Genomic DNA, 16,951 nt, shown 5'->3' with positions numbered 1-16,951 from the left:
TAGGGTGACTTTCAAATGCAGGCATTTGGTAGAGCTGATAGACCAGGCATTCTTAGAGACCACTTTAAAGGTTTTTGTTTTGTTTATTTGGCATTTCCACCTATTCAGAAAATTGGGCAGCTCCAGTTCTTGACTCTTTATCAGACTTCCTGCTCTTCTTGTTGCACATGAAATGGGAGTTTTCCAACACTTTCTTTATAATTAGGTAATGGCGGCCTCAAGTTCCCATCCCCTTTGCCCGGGCAGGAGGAAGCAGGGGCTGCACCCGGTGGTACTGGCCGGGGTAGTTCCCAGACGAGCTGCTGGGGAAGGCAGCCAGTGCTTTGTTTCTCCAGCACAGCCAAATACAGCCCAAATCTGAGCCCTCCTGGAGCCGTGCTGGTGGAGCTTGCCCTGGCCAACACTCAGAGCCGCTGTCTGCCCCAGCAGCTTTGAGCTGGGGAGGAACCGGGGCACCACGTTTTTCTAAGATGCCAGTTAAGGCACTGAATTAGCACCATCATGGAGGTGATGTTCCTCCTCTTTTCCTCCATCCCTGGCTCTGTTTGGATCTCTGTGTTTGTGCCGTGACAGAAAGGAGCAGCATCGCAATACCCTTTAGGAGAGTCATAGAATCATGGAGTCCTGTAGTTTCCTTCAGAAGTCATTAAATCTGGGTTTAATTCTGTTTGGCTGGAGTTGTTGTGTTTCAGAAAGGTGCCCTTGGGTGCTGCAGCCTCTGATGCTGTGCGTCCTGGCTCATCCTGCTCTTTCCAGCATCTGGGCAGCTTTGTCCGTGCTCTAAAAGAGAGCAGTAAGCCATGGGAAACTGAGTGCTGGCCAAGATTCGAAAATCCATGTCCTCTGCATCGTTTGCAGTGTTAATTCTGGTAAATTACAGTGCTGCAGTTTGTAATTTATCTGGGAGACGGATTCAATTAAACTGAAAAAGAGCTAATTTAAACGGGAAGGTATTTTACTTTCTGTGTGAGTGAAAGGGGCCTGTGGAGCTCCCTGCCTACCTGATACATTTAAAGCTTAAAGCATGCTGTGCTACAGAAAGTAATAAATAATTGCACGAGTAACTGGAATAACTAGAATTATAATAGATCTTCGAAGAAAATCTCCGAAACTTTTGGAAAGGCTGAAGCCTGTCTGGCATCAGCTAGTCTGGAGGAATGAGGAGGGGAGACTTTGCGTGGGGACCAGGTGAAGCCAGGTTTGCATCTGGGGGTGTTGCATCTTTCTGTGGAGTGGCTGGTGCCAGCCGGACCAGCTGGGTGTATCCTGCCAGCTGCCCCATGGACATCAGCCTCAGGGTGTTAAGTATGTTTGGGGTAGTGCTGCTAGAAGGAAGACTGTCCTGGCTGTGAAGAAGATTGTAGTATTGCCTAGGTCGGAAGGGACCTTTCAGATCATTGAGTCCAACCATCAGCCTAACGCTGACAAAAACCATCACTAAACCGTCTCCCATAGCACCACATCTACCTGTCTTCTGCATACCTCCAGGGATGGCAACTCCACCACTTCCCTGGGCAGCGCATTCCAATGTTCAATAACCCCTTTGGTGTGGAAATGTTTTCCTAATATCCAATCTAAACCTCCCCTGGCGCAAACTTGAGGCTGTTTCCTCCTGTCCTAAAGATGAGGAATTGTCCTGTAGAGCTTGTGCAGAGGCACGGCCATTCCTCTTTCACACTGCTGTTCTAAAGAAGGGCAGTGGGCTTGCTGCTGGGCTTGCTTTGCGGGTAGGGCTGAATTTGGTGTTCTGTAGTTGGCTTGGTCTAATTGGTCTAGTCCTCTTCAATATACTGATCAATGACCTGGATGAGGGGATGGAGTGTACCCTCAGCAAGTTTGCTGACGATACAAAACTGGGAGGGGTCGTTGACCCACCGGAGGGCTGTGCTGCCATACAGTGAGACCTGGACAGGCTGGAGAGTTGGGCAGTGAGGAACCTGATGTACTTCAATAAAGGCAAATGTAGGGTGCTGCACTTGAGGAGAAATAACCCCCTGCACCAGTACAGGCTGGGGGCTGACCTGCTGGAGAGCACCTCTGAGGAGAAAGACCTAGGAGTCCTGGCGGATAATAGGATGATCATGAGCTGACAACGTGCCCTTGTGGCCAAGAAGGCCAATGGCATCCTGGGGTGCATCAAGAAGTGTGACCAGCAGGTCAAGAAAAGTTATCCTGCCCCTCTGCTCTGTGCTGGTGAGGTCCCGTCTGGAGCACTGTGTCCAGTTCTGGGCTCCCCAGTTCAAGAAGGACAGGGAACTGCTGGAGAGGGTACAGCAGAGGGCTACAAAGTTTATGAGGGGCCTTGGAGCATCTCCCTTGTGAGGAGAGACTGAGGGACTTGGGTCTTTTTAGTCTAGAGAAGACTGAGGGGGGATCTGATCAGTGCTTATAAATACTTAAAGGGTGGGTGTCAAGAGGATGGTCTTTTTTCAGTGGTGCCCAGGGATAGGACAAGAGGAAATGGGCACAAACTTGAATATAAGAAGTTCCACCTAAACATGAGGAGGAACTTCTTCACTTTGAGGGTGGCAGAGCCCTGGAACAAGCTGCCCAGAGAGGTGGTGGAGTCTCCTCTGGAGACATTCCAGACCCACCTGGACACGTTCCTGTGCAACCTGCTCTAGGTGGACCTGCTTTGACAGGAGGGTTGGGCTAGATGATCTCCAGAGGTCCCTTCCAACCCCCTGTGATTCTGTGATTCTGCAATTCCCACTGTTTGGCTCCCTAACTATCAGGTCGAACGTGCCTACATGCTGCTTTGGCTCCTCAGTTCCTCCTGGTCCTGTTGGGGGGAGTCGGGTGGGATCACCGATGGGAGAGGCAGCAGCTTCGGAGCTCCGCAACCCCAGCACTGAAGCCTTATTTTTTTTTTTTCTTTTTTTCTTGCTTATTAAATTGTGTCATCCCCTGCGCGCCGCCTTGCTTCTGCGGATCGGCAGCAGTTGCCAAGCTGTTTGCGGCTAAACGATGCAGACTCTCATAATCCCCCTCCTCATCTCGCCTAATTAAGGGCCCGGCCACGCTGGAGCTCTGCCCGAGCGAGTACTCTGGGGGCAGTTGTTCCTTCTGGTGCCGTGCCAGGACTCCGTGTCCCTGATAGCGCCGTCTCCTTTGAAATCAATTGAGATGTCACCATCGTTTGATCCCGGAGCTACTTAATGAACTGGCAAAAACGGTCTCTATTTTTAGATCTCCTTTCAAACTGCTGCGCGTGTTAAAGCTCCCCTTGTCCTTAAGGCCGGGAGCGGCGTTGGGCAGGATTTATTGGTTTAGTTTAATAGGAGACATGCAGAACTGAAATAATAAGCTCCGTTTCCCTGAAAGTGAGGAAAATTAGAATGGCATGGTTAAATGCGGGCGGCCGCCTCGAGACAGTAAAGCGATACGTTCACGTGTGGCCAGAAGGGTAAGGTGGAGCTGGGTTTTTCTTCTTGTCTGAGCTACAACAGAGCCAAAGATGACAGACGCATGACTTGGGGGAGTTCTCTCAAGCTTTGTGGGTTGGATTTCTAAGTGTTTTCCGAGTAGGGTAGAACTGTTGGTGGTTTATTAGACAAACTCAACAACTTAAAGAATATCTGCTTCATTGTGAATGCTAAAGTGTCTTCCTCTACGTGTTTATAATTACTGTCAGGAAAGTGTTTTTGCTAACATGAGAAATAAACACAGACATAGGTAATTGAGATGTTTTTACTTCTTATGGTAGTCTGAAGCCAAGCTGGATAAAATGTAATTTCAGGAAGCCGCTGAGAACGCCTTGAGGCTTTCACTAGCCCTGGTGTTTGCTAACACGTGCCCTTCTGCTGATCACACATGGGGTTTGGGGGTTTGCTGCTCTGCAGGCTCCCACCCTGCAAGATTGCGCAGGGGTGAGGTGAATGGACTGTTTTAATGCGGATGGTGATTGTCTCCTGTTCTTCCTTGCACCCCGCTAGGTGGAAACGTGTGGCATCTGTACTTGCTTCTGTTGCACAGTCAAAATAAATAAAAGCCAAAGAAAAGCTTCAAAACAAGCCCAAACGCCATGTAGTAGAAACAGAGTATGTACCACATGGGTCAGTCATGAGCCCAGGCTCAGTGTGGAGACTGACCGTGGCAGTTTCAGCATCTCTCTGTACCCTGCTGCAGAACTAACCCATTTTTTCCCCCTTGCTCTGAGCTGGAGGAAGCAATCCAACTTGGAGTTGTGTGGTCTCATCAGGTATAACATGTCCATCCAGTCCACAGAAACAAAACTGCTCTGCAGCTCCGGACCTGAGCTGGGTTGTGCTCAGCTCCAGAAAAGTGAGGTGGGACCCATCCCTGTCTGTTGGGATAGTTAAACAGCATAAACAGGATGCCGACCACACTGGCTCCTCCGCTTGGGTGTCCCCCCTCGTTTTCCTCCATTCCCATCCTTCAGCTCTTTCTCCACCACAGAGTTAACACTGATCCTGAGTACCGGTTGATTTTTACACCTCTGAAACCATAAGCACTATGATTTTTGTCTGTTTGTGCATCTCATTTCTACCATCTACAATGGGGGGAATTCTCACTTATAAAGGGTATTTTTGCTTACATGATAAATTCCAGCATAACTTTGTGTGATCCGTGAAGTCCCAGCTCACTCATAAACAGTTCTGCTGCCTTCTGGGTATGCTCTCAAGGGATCATAGGGAGAGTTGGTGATACTTTTGCTGTGGGTTTTGTTTGGTGTGTTTTTTGATTTGATTCCTTACAACTTTTCTGTAATGGGTCCCTCACTGGGATGGCCAGACTGTAAGCACTGTTTTTCTCAGACTTCTTTAGATGAATCCTATTGCATTGAGCTGTGAGCTGCAAAGTATTTGAGTCTAGAAGTGGACTCTGAAGTAGTTGCTGCAATGCCTTGAAAAATCAACAAGAACTGGATAGGATTTGCAAACTGTGTAAACACTGTGTAGCTCTTCATGTTGAAGGGAGAGGAATAAAAAGCGGTTTCCGTCCCAGCTTCCTGTTGTCTGCCAGTTTTATCTTTTCCTGAAGTTTTTACCCTGTGAAATTGTCCTCGTTTCATCTGTGATAATTTTCTTCCTAGCAGTTACTGAGTTCTGGATTTATTATGAAAATAATGTTGATAACACATACTGCTTTAGTTGTATCTTGGTAATGTTTATATCGTCAAGGAATTTTTCAGCTTCCCGTGGAAGCTGAGAGGGAGCATAGATAGGACAAGCTGGCCAAAGGAATATTCCATGCCACAGACATCATGCTCAGTGTATAAACAGGGGTTGGTTGGGGGCAGGAATCCACGATCGCTGCTGGGGACAGGCTGGGCACTCGATCAAGTGGTGAGCAATTGTATTGCATCACTTCATTGTGTATATTCTTTTACCATTGTTATTATTTTGTTTCTCTTCCGTAACTGTTCTATTAAACTGTCTTTATCTCAACCCATGAGGCTTTTTCTCCTTTTTCTCCCTCTTCTCCTGATTCTACTGGCGGGGGGGGAGAAGTGAGTGACCGGCTGCGTGGTCGTTGTTGCTGGCTGGGGTTAAACCACCACTGAACTGAAATCATTAAGTCTAGACTCTGTGTAGCAGTGATTCTCTAGGAATGTAGGAGAATTACTGCTGGAGCTCGGTAAAGGAAGCAGGGAGTGGAGAATGGAGTCACCAAGGTCTTCCACACTGCATGGGTTGAGGAGAGTCTTTGTGGATGTGTGGCCATAGTACTGTACATTGCCACCTTCTATTGTCACCTGCATCTAGGCAAACACAGTTGGTAAACAGGCTCCTCCTGTCTTGATGCATTTACTCAGGCTGGTGGGGTTGCAAGTCCACGCGTAAATTTGAGCATTTCCAGGCTTTTAAGTACTTAGCTGTGCCGTCTCCATAACTTTCTGCTAAATTAGCTTTCCATCCATTAGGCATCAGCCTTCAGCTCTGGACACTAACAATAAAATAACACTTTTTAGAAGTAGTATTCTCTATAAAGATGTGATGTCTCTGGAAGCTTGCTGAGCTGAACGAACTGCAATAAAAGCTAGGTTAAAAACTTGTTCAACTGCAGGTGGGAGCACCTGAACGAGGTGCTGTGGATGCTGGAGGCACTCTGGGGATATTAGTGTGGTACCTTCCAGAGGACCCCTGGCCATACTGAGCTGTAGGTGTGCGTACCTGTTGGTAAGATTTGCAATAATGTCCAAAGGCATTGCTGAAAATTACTTACAGAAAGGTGTGCTGGTTCAATGCAATGACACATTTTGGAAAAAAAAAAAAAAAGAAGAGTGCAGTGGAATTTTTTTCTGTTAGTAAAAATGAGAGGAATCCCATCAACTTCTCTGGTTTACAAATAAGTAAGTTTGGGGATTTTTTTTTCTTAATTTTTTTCAGGTGATGGAAACTGAGAAGTCTCAAGATCCAGCTTGTGCAGAAGCGTCCAAAGGAAACAACCAGAGTCCAACTCTGGGAAGTGGCATACTTAAATACAGAAGTCGATCCCAAGGTAAAGCTGGGTTGAGAAAAGATAGGAATAGTAAGACTTTTATGTTGAGTATTTATTTTCACTCTCTAAAAGTGAGATCGGTTTTCTTTCTTTTGGAGATGATATTAATTTAATTTGGAAGGAAAATCCCAACTGTGAGATGTTTGCATTCAGCTTCCTGATTTGAACTATCGTATGGACAGAAAGATGAAGCAAAATTTTGGAAGGTTCTTTTTTTAAAAATTTTTTTTTGGTTCTTTCACTTCTCTCTCATTCTTTTTCAAGATTTGCATTCCCTATACATTTCAGTGTGCTCTAATACTGAAAAGGGGGATATGTTTCAATATGCCATCACCAAAATATCCATTATGGTGAATAGTCCCCAAATTTTCTGTTGCTTTTTCCCCAGCGCTTAACAATCACCTGTGTGCAGACCTCAATCATGTTCTCATCCCCTAATACTCTGCAAGTCTGTCTCCCTCCCTCCTATGTTCACCTTAATTTCCATTTACTCAGGTATTTTTGGCATCCTCCAGGGAGCTCCTCTGCCTGTAGCCCCTGTGGCTGTGTGTTGGTGGCTCAGTGGGGATCCAGACCCAGGTTCCAGCTGGTGCTCTGGGCTGTGGGTGATGCTCAGGAGGTGGTGGGCTGCTCCTGGAGCATCCCCCAGCCTGGTCCCAGGCCTGGGCTGCAGCGTGGGGAAGGGAGCTGCATTCGGAAATGGGCAGAAAACACAGTAATGCAGCTGTTCTCCTAGAAGAAGAGAGGGAGAGGATTCGGGACAGGATTAGTTGTAGGTGGTGCTCAGAGGGTTTGGGAGTGAAAGAAATGGCCAGGAAGCTGGGTCCTGGCCAGATACCTGTGTGCAGCAGCAGTGCCCTGCATGCCCAGGAGCTTTAAAACCAGAGGTAATTTCACACCCAAAGCAGGGAGTGGGTTTAAATAGCGCTCAGGGCAGTGGGCACAAATTCTGCCTGTGGATGTGGCAGCAGAATTGCTCTAATGCTGAGTGAAAAAGGGCAGCAGCTCCAGCACTGTGTTCTGTCCCTCCCGGGTGCTGATGCTTGCACAGACTCCAGGTGAGGAGGAGAGAGCAAAAAAGGACTTTGGGACTCTTCTGGGCAAATTTACAGTGGTTCTTCCCCAGCCCATGGCTTGTGAGCCCCATCCCCAGTGTAAGGTCAGGGCAAGGAGGATGAAGGGAAAGCAAAACTGTCCCTTTCTGTGGCAGCTCCAACTTAACGTTCGTTTAAAATAATCTTAAAACCACGTCATGAACTCCAACTTGCACGAATTTGGCCTGTGTCTTGGGTTTTCAGCTGTAAGATAGGGGTTAATGGCCCTTCTCTGCCTGGTGGGGAAATGGCAAGGATAAATGTGCAGGAACTGCTGTGACTGGGGGTCCTGTGGGGACCTCGGAGAAAATGAGAGTTGGAGGAGCCCTGGTGAGAGGAGCGGGGTGCTCTGCGGCTAATTACAGGATGTCCTTCAAGACAAATAATTCTGTTTCTTACATGAACTCTGCACTCTTCTCTTTAAGGCAACTGGGATCGTAGCCAGAAGGAAAGAAAATAGCATTTATTTGGCACATTTTTCCTTTTTCAATTCCAGAAAATTTTCCCTCAAAGTGACATGACACCTCCAGAAATGAATACTGCTACAGTGTCAGGTCTTTTAATTTTAAATAAATGAAGCTTGAGAGCTTAGTGCACTGGCAAGTGCCATTGGGTGAGAACAGCTGAATTTCTTTTCTGTCCCTGAGCTACTGGCTCAATTACCTTCTGCTTTTCCTTACTACCACGAGCGACAGCGCTGAGGAGTTCAGCATCACTGAAAGATCGTAGAAAAACCTGTGACAGCAGGAAAAGTTCTTAGTTGAGGATGATCAAAACTAGCTCCTAACTGCTCAGTTGGGAGCTGCGTAGCATTGTTCTAAGGCACTGCTGAAGTTGGGATTTGCAGGAGAGGGCTCTGGCGAAGGGATAAAGCAGCTCTGAGATGTTTGCAGAATGTATTTCTGTGGTTTTTCCCTAGGTGCCGGATCCCGCTTGGAGTCCGTGGGAGAAGACGATGAGCTGACAGTGGAAAACGGTGAATCGAGCTATGAAATAGCAGTGAAATATTCCCGGGGTGGAAGAAAGCACTCTCTGCCCCAGCAGCTGGAGTCAGCAGGAGCCAGGCAGGTGAGTGGAAGGGTAGGGCTGGCACTGAGCTCCGTCCTTCAAGGTCTGTCTGGAGTTCCTAGAAGCAAGGGTAGTGAAATGAGGCCACAAAGGTACATCATGGGGATGGAAACTATGCCTGGACACCAAAATGGGAATTGTTGGCCACCTATGGAGAACTCATTTACTCTGAGGATGGTGAAGGGGGTTGCTTCTTGCTGTGGTCAGGAGACCCTGAGTATGAGTTGTATGAGAACTTGCAGTTCTAGAGATGTGAGGACTTAAATAAAAAAATCCTGCTTCTCTTTATTTTAATGACTTGATGATGTAGGCTTTTTCTTTTTTAGATAAGGACTACAGTCTATCATGAGGCTACCCTTAATCTTTTTTAATTTAAATTGTGACTGCTACATTACAAAATGATCCTACTGTGCAAAGTGCAGCAAAACTACTGTGGCAAGATTCACTTTGACTGTAATGAGCTAGGATTTCATCCCTTGAACATTTTTCTGAATATATCTTGTAAGATTCCACCCCTCTCTCCCTTCCCTGACACACACACACAGTTTTCCCAGTATGGCATCCCAGTGCCTGTGCCAAGCTATCAGAGCAACTTCCCTTGTTTGCTGATGTTTCTTAGGACTACCATATCGTGAAGAAATCCACCCGTTCCTTCAGTGCTGCCCAAGTGGAATCTCCATGGAGACTGACCCAGCCGTCCATCATTTCCAACATTGTTCTGATGAAAGGGCAAGGCAAGGTGAGCATTTCTGCCTGGGGCTGGTTTTTCACATGTAGCAAGAGCTGGTGCCTAAGAGGTGTCTCCCACACCCAGGAATTCCAGCAGCTCTCAAGGTAGCCAATAATACGAATAACAATAATGATAAACAAATCCCATTTTCAGATGTAAACGTCAAAGTTACACCTACAGGGGAAGTGATGTTCGTGTCGTGCACTTGATGTGGGGTGGCTTTCATTATGATTTGGTGCATCTGGTCATTACTACGATATCAAATATTAATAATGGATCTATAAATATGTATGTTTATGCAAAGTTGGTGCAGCTACAGAAGAGTACCTGTTTGCATGCATATTTATGGGGAAGCATATTTTATCTCTGTGGAATCTGGATACATTAGAAAAAAATCACTGCAAATTAAGCGTTAAACCCAGAGAGGTTCCTGGTTGATTGCTTATCTGAGAGCACTGAATTCTCTGGGTCAGGGAGTCCTCTTTTCTTCCCCCAATAATGTGTTTGTGCATTTGCTAGATACCAGCTGGCTGAATCCTAAGGGAAAATAGATGAGCATTAACCTAGGTATATATTGTTTTCCTTAATCCCATCCACACTAGTATTGGAGCTGTCATTTAAATATGTTAAAAATATGCATGTCTTTTGTGAAGTACTCTTTAAACTCATCAGATGGATGTGTTTTGGACTAAAAAGACTTATTTTGACTTTCAAGCTCAAATACAGAACAAATTCTTTGTTGTGCTTTAAGTTTATCAAGGAGTTAGAAGTAGTGACTTCTCTGGGTAGACTGAATCACGGTTGCTACGACTCTCCTTGGTTCAGGAGCTTGAGGTCTTTCATGACATTTCCAACTGAATATGTCTTCATTTTTCACTTACTTATTTTTTTGACCTCATTTTTTCTCATAAGTATATTTCTCCCTTGGGATAAACCACCGTCTCCTGTCTTTCTGCAGTAAGCTCCAAGGCATTAGGAAGCAGTTGGGCGCTTCCTTCTATTGATCAGGAACCCCCTCAAACAGCTGCTGGTTTAGGTGCCTTCCACCCACTTTCTGAGCGATCACCTCCATTAGGAGTTGCGCTGCCATACCATTTGTACAGTAGCATTTGCTTTATTAACCTTATGGGGACCTGGGACTTGAAAAGTGTTTCCTTAGAGTCTCAGTGTTGGTAGCTGGGACCCAAGTGCGTGCCCTTGGCGAAAAACCTGTAGGTAGATCTGCAAGGGGTGGTTTGCAGTTAGATGGTGGCAGCGCTTCTCTGGGAAGGTGGGCTAAGGTGGGAACCACCATGCTTTTTGCAGCTGTATTTCTCCTAACCCACCCCACGGAGCCGTGGGGAGTGCAAGGGGGTGTCAGGAGCCTCATGTTTTCTGTAGTTTGCAGTTGGTGATGGCCCAGTAAAAAGCCAGTTGAGCTATTTTGTGTTGCACAGGGGAGCCAGGGTGCTTCCTTCCTAGAAATCGGCAATCTCTTATAAAATTTCTAGGAGCTCATAACACGGGTAGTCTGCCTTATATTCACGGAGTGAAACAAAAGAGCTGGTGGTTGCTGTGGGTTGTAAACGGAGTGTCAGTGCCTGCCCTGGCAGCATCCCTCAGCTGGAGAGCACTGCCCCGGGTGATAATAACAACCGGCCGCTTCAGATCACTGAAGCACAGCAGTTTTCCACTTCCCTTGTCCACCTGGTCGGTGACTTTTCTCTTTATTCTGTAAAATACATGTTCAGCAGTGACAAGAGGAGAAACGTGTCGGCGGGGGGTGAGGGGGGGAAATGGATCAAGGAAGTGATTTGGCTGGGAAATAACTTATCAGAAGGGGGAGAGGTTCGTGCTCTGCCGTGCTCACCCGTTCCCTGATCAGCTTCACTAGACAGTCCTGCAGCCAGCCGGGGCAGCGCAGGGGCAAGAGATAACAGATGGAGCCCTGGGGAATGTATTGATCTAGATTTATTTAAATACAACGTGGTACATGTCTCCAGAATAATTAAAAATGTACATGTGTATGGCAGCCCCCCCACGCCAGCCCCCTTCCAGCTGAATTCCGGACATTACAGCACTGACCTTATGTCATGTTCTTAAGCTTTTCTTTTTCCTGAGGAAATGCAGGATCTGTGACAGCAGAGAAAGCTGCAGTTAATCCTGGATATAGATCTCAGGGGTGGGAATCTACTGCCTGTCAATTTAAGAGCAACGCGTTACAGTTTTTAAAATTGGAATAGGATAACATAAAGCCATTGACCCAGTGTTAAAAAAAAAAAAAACAACCTCTTGGAATAGCATTTTTGCCTTTTAGCTTAAGGTGGCTGCTGCTGCTTTTTGACTGATCAGTGTGTTGATATTAGAATGAAGGTAAATTGGGAAAAGCAAGCAGAAGTAAGATGGCAGCGCGGTTCATCAGGAAGTATTAGGTTTTGATCTTTCCTTGGTCTTGTATGTTATCAACAGGTTCTCTCACACAGGTGAGAATAAAGTAAGGTGCCAGCTGTGTGTCTTCTCCTCCCTTTTCTGTAGGGTCTTGGATTCAGCATTGTGGGAGGTCAGGATTCTGCTCGTGGACGCATGGGGATTTTCGTAAAGACCATATTCCCAAACGGAGCAGCGGCTGCTGATGGAAGGCTTAAAGAAGGTATGGTAGAGAGAGTCCAACTGCATATAAAGGACTACAAAGGGATATTATTTCGGTCCAGCAGAAAAATTCAAGCACAGCTTTATTTAGGCACCTGGCCATCAGCAGGAGCCTGTGGAGGATGTAACACACCCTGTTTTTTCATCCTGGGGAAGATCATTCATAGCAGTTAAGTTGATTATATTGCATATTGAGAAGGGGAAACTACAGCATGATGTGTGGGGGTTTTTTCCCCTTCCTCTTCCGTGAACTTTATTTGCTCAAGCCATAAGCTGCAGTTCTTCAGTTGGAGAAGGTCATTGATAGCAATGAAACATACCTATCCAACCAACATCTGGTCCAAGAAGGGGTTATACATGCTTGGGAGAGGCTATTTTGGGCCCTTGTGCTCTCTGAGCCTCTTGGTGCAATTTTGACATGAATCAGCAAGTAGGAGTAATGAGGAGGAAAAGAGAAGATGAAGGATGGGGTTGGCAGTAAGGTCACCCAGATGGTTAAAGAAGTAGATATATCCTGACTTTATTACTGCTTTTCCAGTCTTAATCTTTGAGCTGGATGTGTAGCCTGCTCTGTGTGTGTTTGCACCCTGGTCTGAGCACTCCTGCACCAAACAGACAGGCTCTTACATGCTATTGAAAGTACAGGGTGACCATGAGTTCAGAGCCGTGGTTTGCAGCTCTTCTGCAGGGGCTGGGTTACTTCTCATCCACAGAAAGCTCCTCCCGTGCTACTCCTCTCAAGCTGTTCCCGTGTTACTTCTCTCCTTCTCATATCGTCATTCCCCTTGTTACCATCTCATCACACTTGTGTTTGAGGCTGCTTTTGGTGCCAGCTCTCACACTTGCTGCCAGAGGGAAGCTCGTGTCCCTGCAGCATAGGTTGTGCACTCCCCGTGGGAAGCCAAGAGGTAGCAGCTGTCCCATAAACCCAGCAAACCTTTGCAGGCTATTCAGAGCTCTCATACTCTTATTTCTTCTTCTACTGGGGCAAGGAAAGGAGTGGAGGGGTAGACTTGGCTGACGGTGTCACCCCATCTAATTTTGTACAGATGCAAGTAGAATTGCAGGCAGTTGATCTGGATCCTGCTCACTTTGCCCTCCTTTTAAAAAAGTGAGGTTAGATCAGCACAGCTGCGTGTAAGCAGTAAGACCCAAAGCCTGGAAGCCAGTAGAAATGTGATGGAAAGTGTTCTTTGGGGTGAGAAGGGCATGGGCTATCACACATTTGCAGTGTGTGGGCTACTCGCTTCTATGTCTGGGGGCATTTAATAAAAGGACATGTTTGCTTCCTGAAGCAAGGCCAGTTTTCTCTGAACAGGCTTTGGAGTGACCTGCTGTAGTGTTTAACCTAGATTCTTGTTTCTGCTGTTGATACACACACAAAAAAGAGGAATTTTGTAGTACCTTTGGACTTTATGTTATGAGCATCTATTTTCAGACTTTATTTAAATGCCAAGCTAAGGATCTCTGCTGAAGAACAGTCTTTACTCTGCTAATTCATCGCTATTAACTTGTAAAGCCATTAGTAAAAGTGAAAATAAACTGGCAACATAAAAAGGCTTTTTTACTGAGCAGTTAATTTGGAATCCTTGTAGTAGCGGGTCGCCTTATGTACAGGAAGGCTTTTTTACCTCTCTGTAGTCTGTATATTTGCTGACTTCATTTTTTGTATCTAATTACCAGGGGATGAAATCCTAGAAGTTAATGGAGAATCTCTACAAGGGCTGACCCACCAGGAGGCCATTCAGAGGTTCAAGGTAACGCGGATGGACCACATGAGAGGTTCACCCTTCTCTTCCTTGGGTGCCGTTCAGCACCCTGGGCTCCATATTCTTTCGCTGCCACAAATGACGGAGCCCAGGTTTGCTGGCAGATGTTGGCGTCACCACGTCGCCTCATGGTGTTTCTCTGGTGTCTCTCCAGCAACTGAAGAAGGGGGTGGTGACGCTGACGGTGCGGACGCGGCTGCGTAGCCCCAGCCTCACGCCCTGCGCGACTCCCACCTTGCTGAGCCGCTCCAGCTCCCCCAGCTCCAGCGCCAGCGGCGGCACACCCGTCCCCGGGCCCGACGAGGCAGATGGTTCCTCCTCCAGCCGAAAAGGACCCGGCCCGAAGGACAGGATCGTCATGGATGTGACACTCAATAAAGGTGAGGGCTTGGAGGGCAAATCCATGCTTCCTCAGATGGAGGCTCTAATGTCCAAAGCACCTGCCTTTGTCCATCTGATCTTGAATCACAGGATGGGTGAGGAAAACATCCTCTAATGCAAAAACCTTTGACGAGTTCCCGGGGATGAAATCCTAGAAGTTAATGGAGAATCTCTACAAGGGCTGACCCACCAGGAGGCCATTCAGAGGTTTAAGGTAACGCGGATGGACCACATGAGAGGTTCACCCTTCTCTTCCTTGGGTGCCGTTCAGCACCCTGGGCTCCATAGTCTTTCGCTGCCACAAATGACGGAGCCCAGGTTTGCTGGCAGATGTTGGCGTCACCACGTCACCTCATGGTGTTTCTCTGGTGTCTCTCCAGCAACTGAAGAAGGGGGTGGTGACGCTGACGGTGCGGACGCGGCTGCGTAGCCCCAGCCTCACGCCCTGCGCGACTCCCACCTTGCTGAGCCGCTCCAGCTCCCCCAGCTCCAGCGCCAGCGGCGGCACGCCGGTCCCTGGCCCCGACGAGGCAGATGGTTCCTCCTCCAGCCGAAAAGGACCCGGCCCGAAGGACAGGATCGTCATGGATGTGACACTCAATAAAGGTGGGGGCTTGGAGGGCAAACCCATGCTTCCTCAGATGGAGGCTCTAATGTCCAAAGCACCTGCCTTTGTCCATCTGATCTTGAATCACAGGATGGGTGAGGAAAACATCCTCTAATGCAAAAACCTTTGACGAGTTCCCCCTCCCACATTTTGCAGCTCCACAGTCAGGAGACTCTTACAGGTGGCAGTCTGAAAGAGGAAGACTGTGAGATACCAGACAAAATGTGGGTCGGCCTCTTGGCATGCCCTTCTTGTAAAGGGCAGCTCTGGTGAAGGCAAAACCACGCAGGGTGCTCAGAATTCTCCAGACAAGCTGTTTGAACTCCTTCCTGAGGGATGCTGTCGTTGTCAATAGTTGCACAAGCTAAACTTAGAGAATATGCTATATGGAGTGGGACAAATACACCTATTTTAAAGACTTTAAATATGCTGATTTTAAAGGTTGGCTTAAATATTAGGAGTGAGAAGGTCCAGCAATTCCCGTTTCAGGGGCGCTGTTATCTAAGAATAGCAGAGGTGAAAGTGGACGGAGGTAATCACTGAACCAGAGATGACGCCTCACCTTTCTTCCTTCCTCTTTGCTGAGGGATGCCATGGAGATATTTAACAAAAGAGAGCAGCACAGATGACAGCATCTTCTGTGCTCACGTTTTCTGCAATAATTTTAAGTGACATCTTTATTGGATTGCTGCCCCCACTGCTTTGTGCTTCGGACCAGATCAGACCTTGTGTGACATTTCCAGGCGGTTCCCACGACGCACAGAGAATTTGCTGGGAGTGGAGCTAGTCCTCTCAGTGATGGATCTCAGAAAACAGTCAGGATCAGATATTTTCAATCCTGATTTCCAGTGTTGGTCTTGGCTTCCTGACTGACTGCACCTAAGGCCAGCCCTGAAACAATACAGGAGTCTCGGTCTCAGATGGGATGTGGGAACACAAACACTTGTGTGTCCTGTCTGATTGCAATCTGTGGGGAATAACAGTGCTTTTCTTTGTACCTTTTGTTTTTCACAGAGCCAGGGGTTGGGCTCGGCATTGGTGCCTGTTGTCTCACACTGGAAAACAGTTCTCCGGGGATATACATTCACAGCCTGGCCCCAGGATCAGTGGCTAAAATGGATGGCAGATTAAGGTTAGTTAAAGTAGAAACATGCTGGAGTGGTTTTACAACAAAATTGATTCAGACTTTGTTTTCACCAGTTGGTTGGTGTAGCAGGGAGGGGTTTTATAGTTAAGCATTCACCAAAAAGAAAACATTTAAATAAAGACATTCCAAAGTAGTATTAAATACCCAGGAAACATTATTCTGTGTGCTGGAAGCAGCACGATCATTAAGGTTTGGGGTTTTTTTAAATTCTCTATACAGAAAACTGAGCCTAATAGCACCCTTTGAGAAAGGGGAGCAGGAAGAAGTGCAGCCTCATGTCTTTTTATCAGAGCTGCAGCCAGAGACCCCAGATTGGGAGGGAATTTGCAGAGCTCTGCTAAAAGCTCAGTCACCTGAAACTCTCTTAAAAAGAGCTGGGGGAGCCGTTCTTGCAGCTGACTGTGCCCCTGGCCCCAGCAGCACTTTCCTGCCCTTGCTGTCTGTCTGGCAGGATCACTGCAGGCTGACCTGCCTGTCTCATTTACTCTGTCATGGAGTTTGGATGTCTTGAAGGAACCGTAAGAGAGAGAAGCAATCATTCCTAGGGTTCCCTTGTGCTTTACCTTGGTTTAAGTGACGGAGAGTTATTTGCTGGTCCTCCTCTCCTGGAGGCCTTGTTTTTCAAGGAACATTGGAGGAAATCTTCCACCTTTCTGCCTTCCCTGTGTGAATGCTGGTGAAACGCTCGGGAGGCTGGCTCAGGCAGGGGGGCTGCGCTGGGGACCCTGTGGGGCTGCGTGATCCACGTGGTGTGGGCAGTGGTGTGGGGAGGCTGAGCAAATGCTGTGCTTTCACATGGGTAGAGAGCTCCTTCTGTTCCCTTGCTCACCAGGAAAACTGTGGTAGAGCAATTCGATTCTTTGGGATAAGGGAAGAAGATAATTTTATGGTGGCATCCCGGCCAAAACCCTTGAAAGTTCCTACCACGTAGAAATGTCTGAAGGAGACAGTATTTAATGCTAACTTGCTTTCTCTTTGGAAAAGATTGCAGTGCTGGTTGCGGCTGTATGTAACAGCTGTATCGTTTATTAGGTTTAAGTGATTGATTATATCCAGGCATGC

General features: G+C 47.2%; 1 protein-coding gene across 3 annotated transcripts in view; it reads left to right on the top strand.

Moving 5' to 3' along the window:
* PDZD2 (PDZ domain containing 2) overlaps positions 1-16,951 on the top strand; it is a 150,324-nt gene that overhangs the window by 103,033 nt on the left and 30,340 nt on the right. For all 3 annotated transcript variants that reach the window (XM_014953964.1, XM_014953963.1, XM_014953962.1), the window contains 7 exons: positions 6,354-6,465; positions 8,479-8,627; positions 9,247-9,366; positions 11,872-11,986; positions 13,669-13,742; positions 13,909-14,134; positions 15,757-15,874. In XM_014953964.1, the coding sequence (XP_014809450.1) occupies positions 6,354-6,465; positions 8,479-8,627; positions 9,247-9,366; positions 11,872-11,986; positions 13,669-13,742; positions 13,909-14,134; positions 15,757-15,874 (914 nt within the window). The remainder of the gene's footprint in view (positions 1-6,353; positions 6,466-8,478; positions 8,628-9,246; positions 9,367-11,871; positions 11,987-13,668; positions 13,743-13,908; positions 14,135-15,756; positions 15,875-16,951) is intronic.

The sequence above is a fragment of the Calidris pugnax genome, unplaced genomic scaffold (genome assembly GCF_001431845.1).
Source record: "Calidris pugnax isolate Ruff unplaced genomic scaffold, ASM143184v1 scaffold178, whole genome shotgun sequence".
NCBI classification, from domain to species: Eukaryota; Metazoa; Chordata; class Aves; order Charadriiformes; family Scolopacidae; genus Calidris; species Calidris pugnax.
This window is presented reverse-complemented; position numbering and strand designations above follow the sequence as displayed.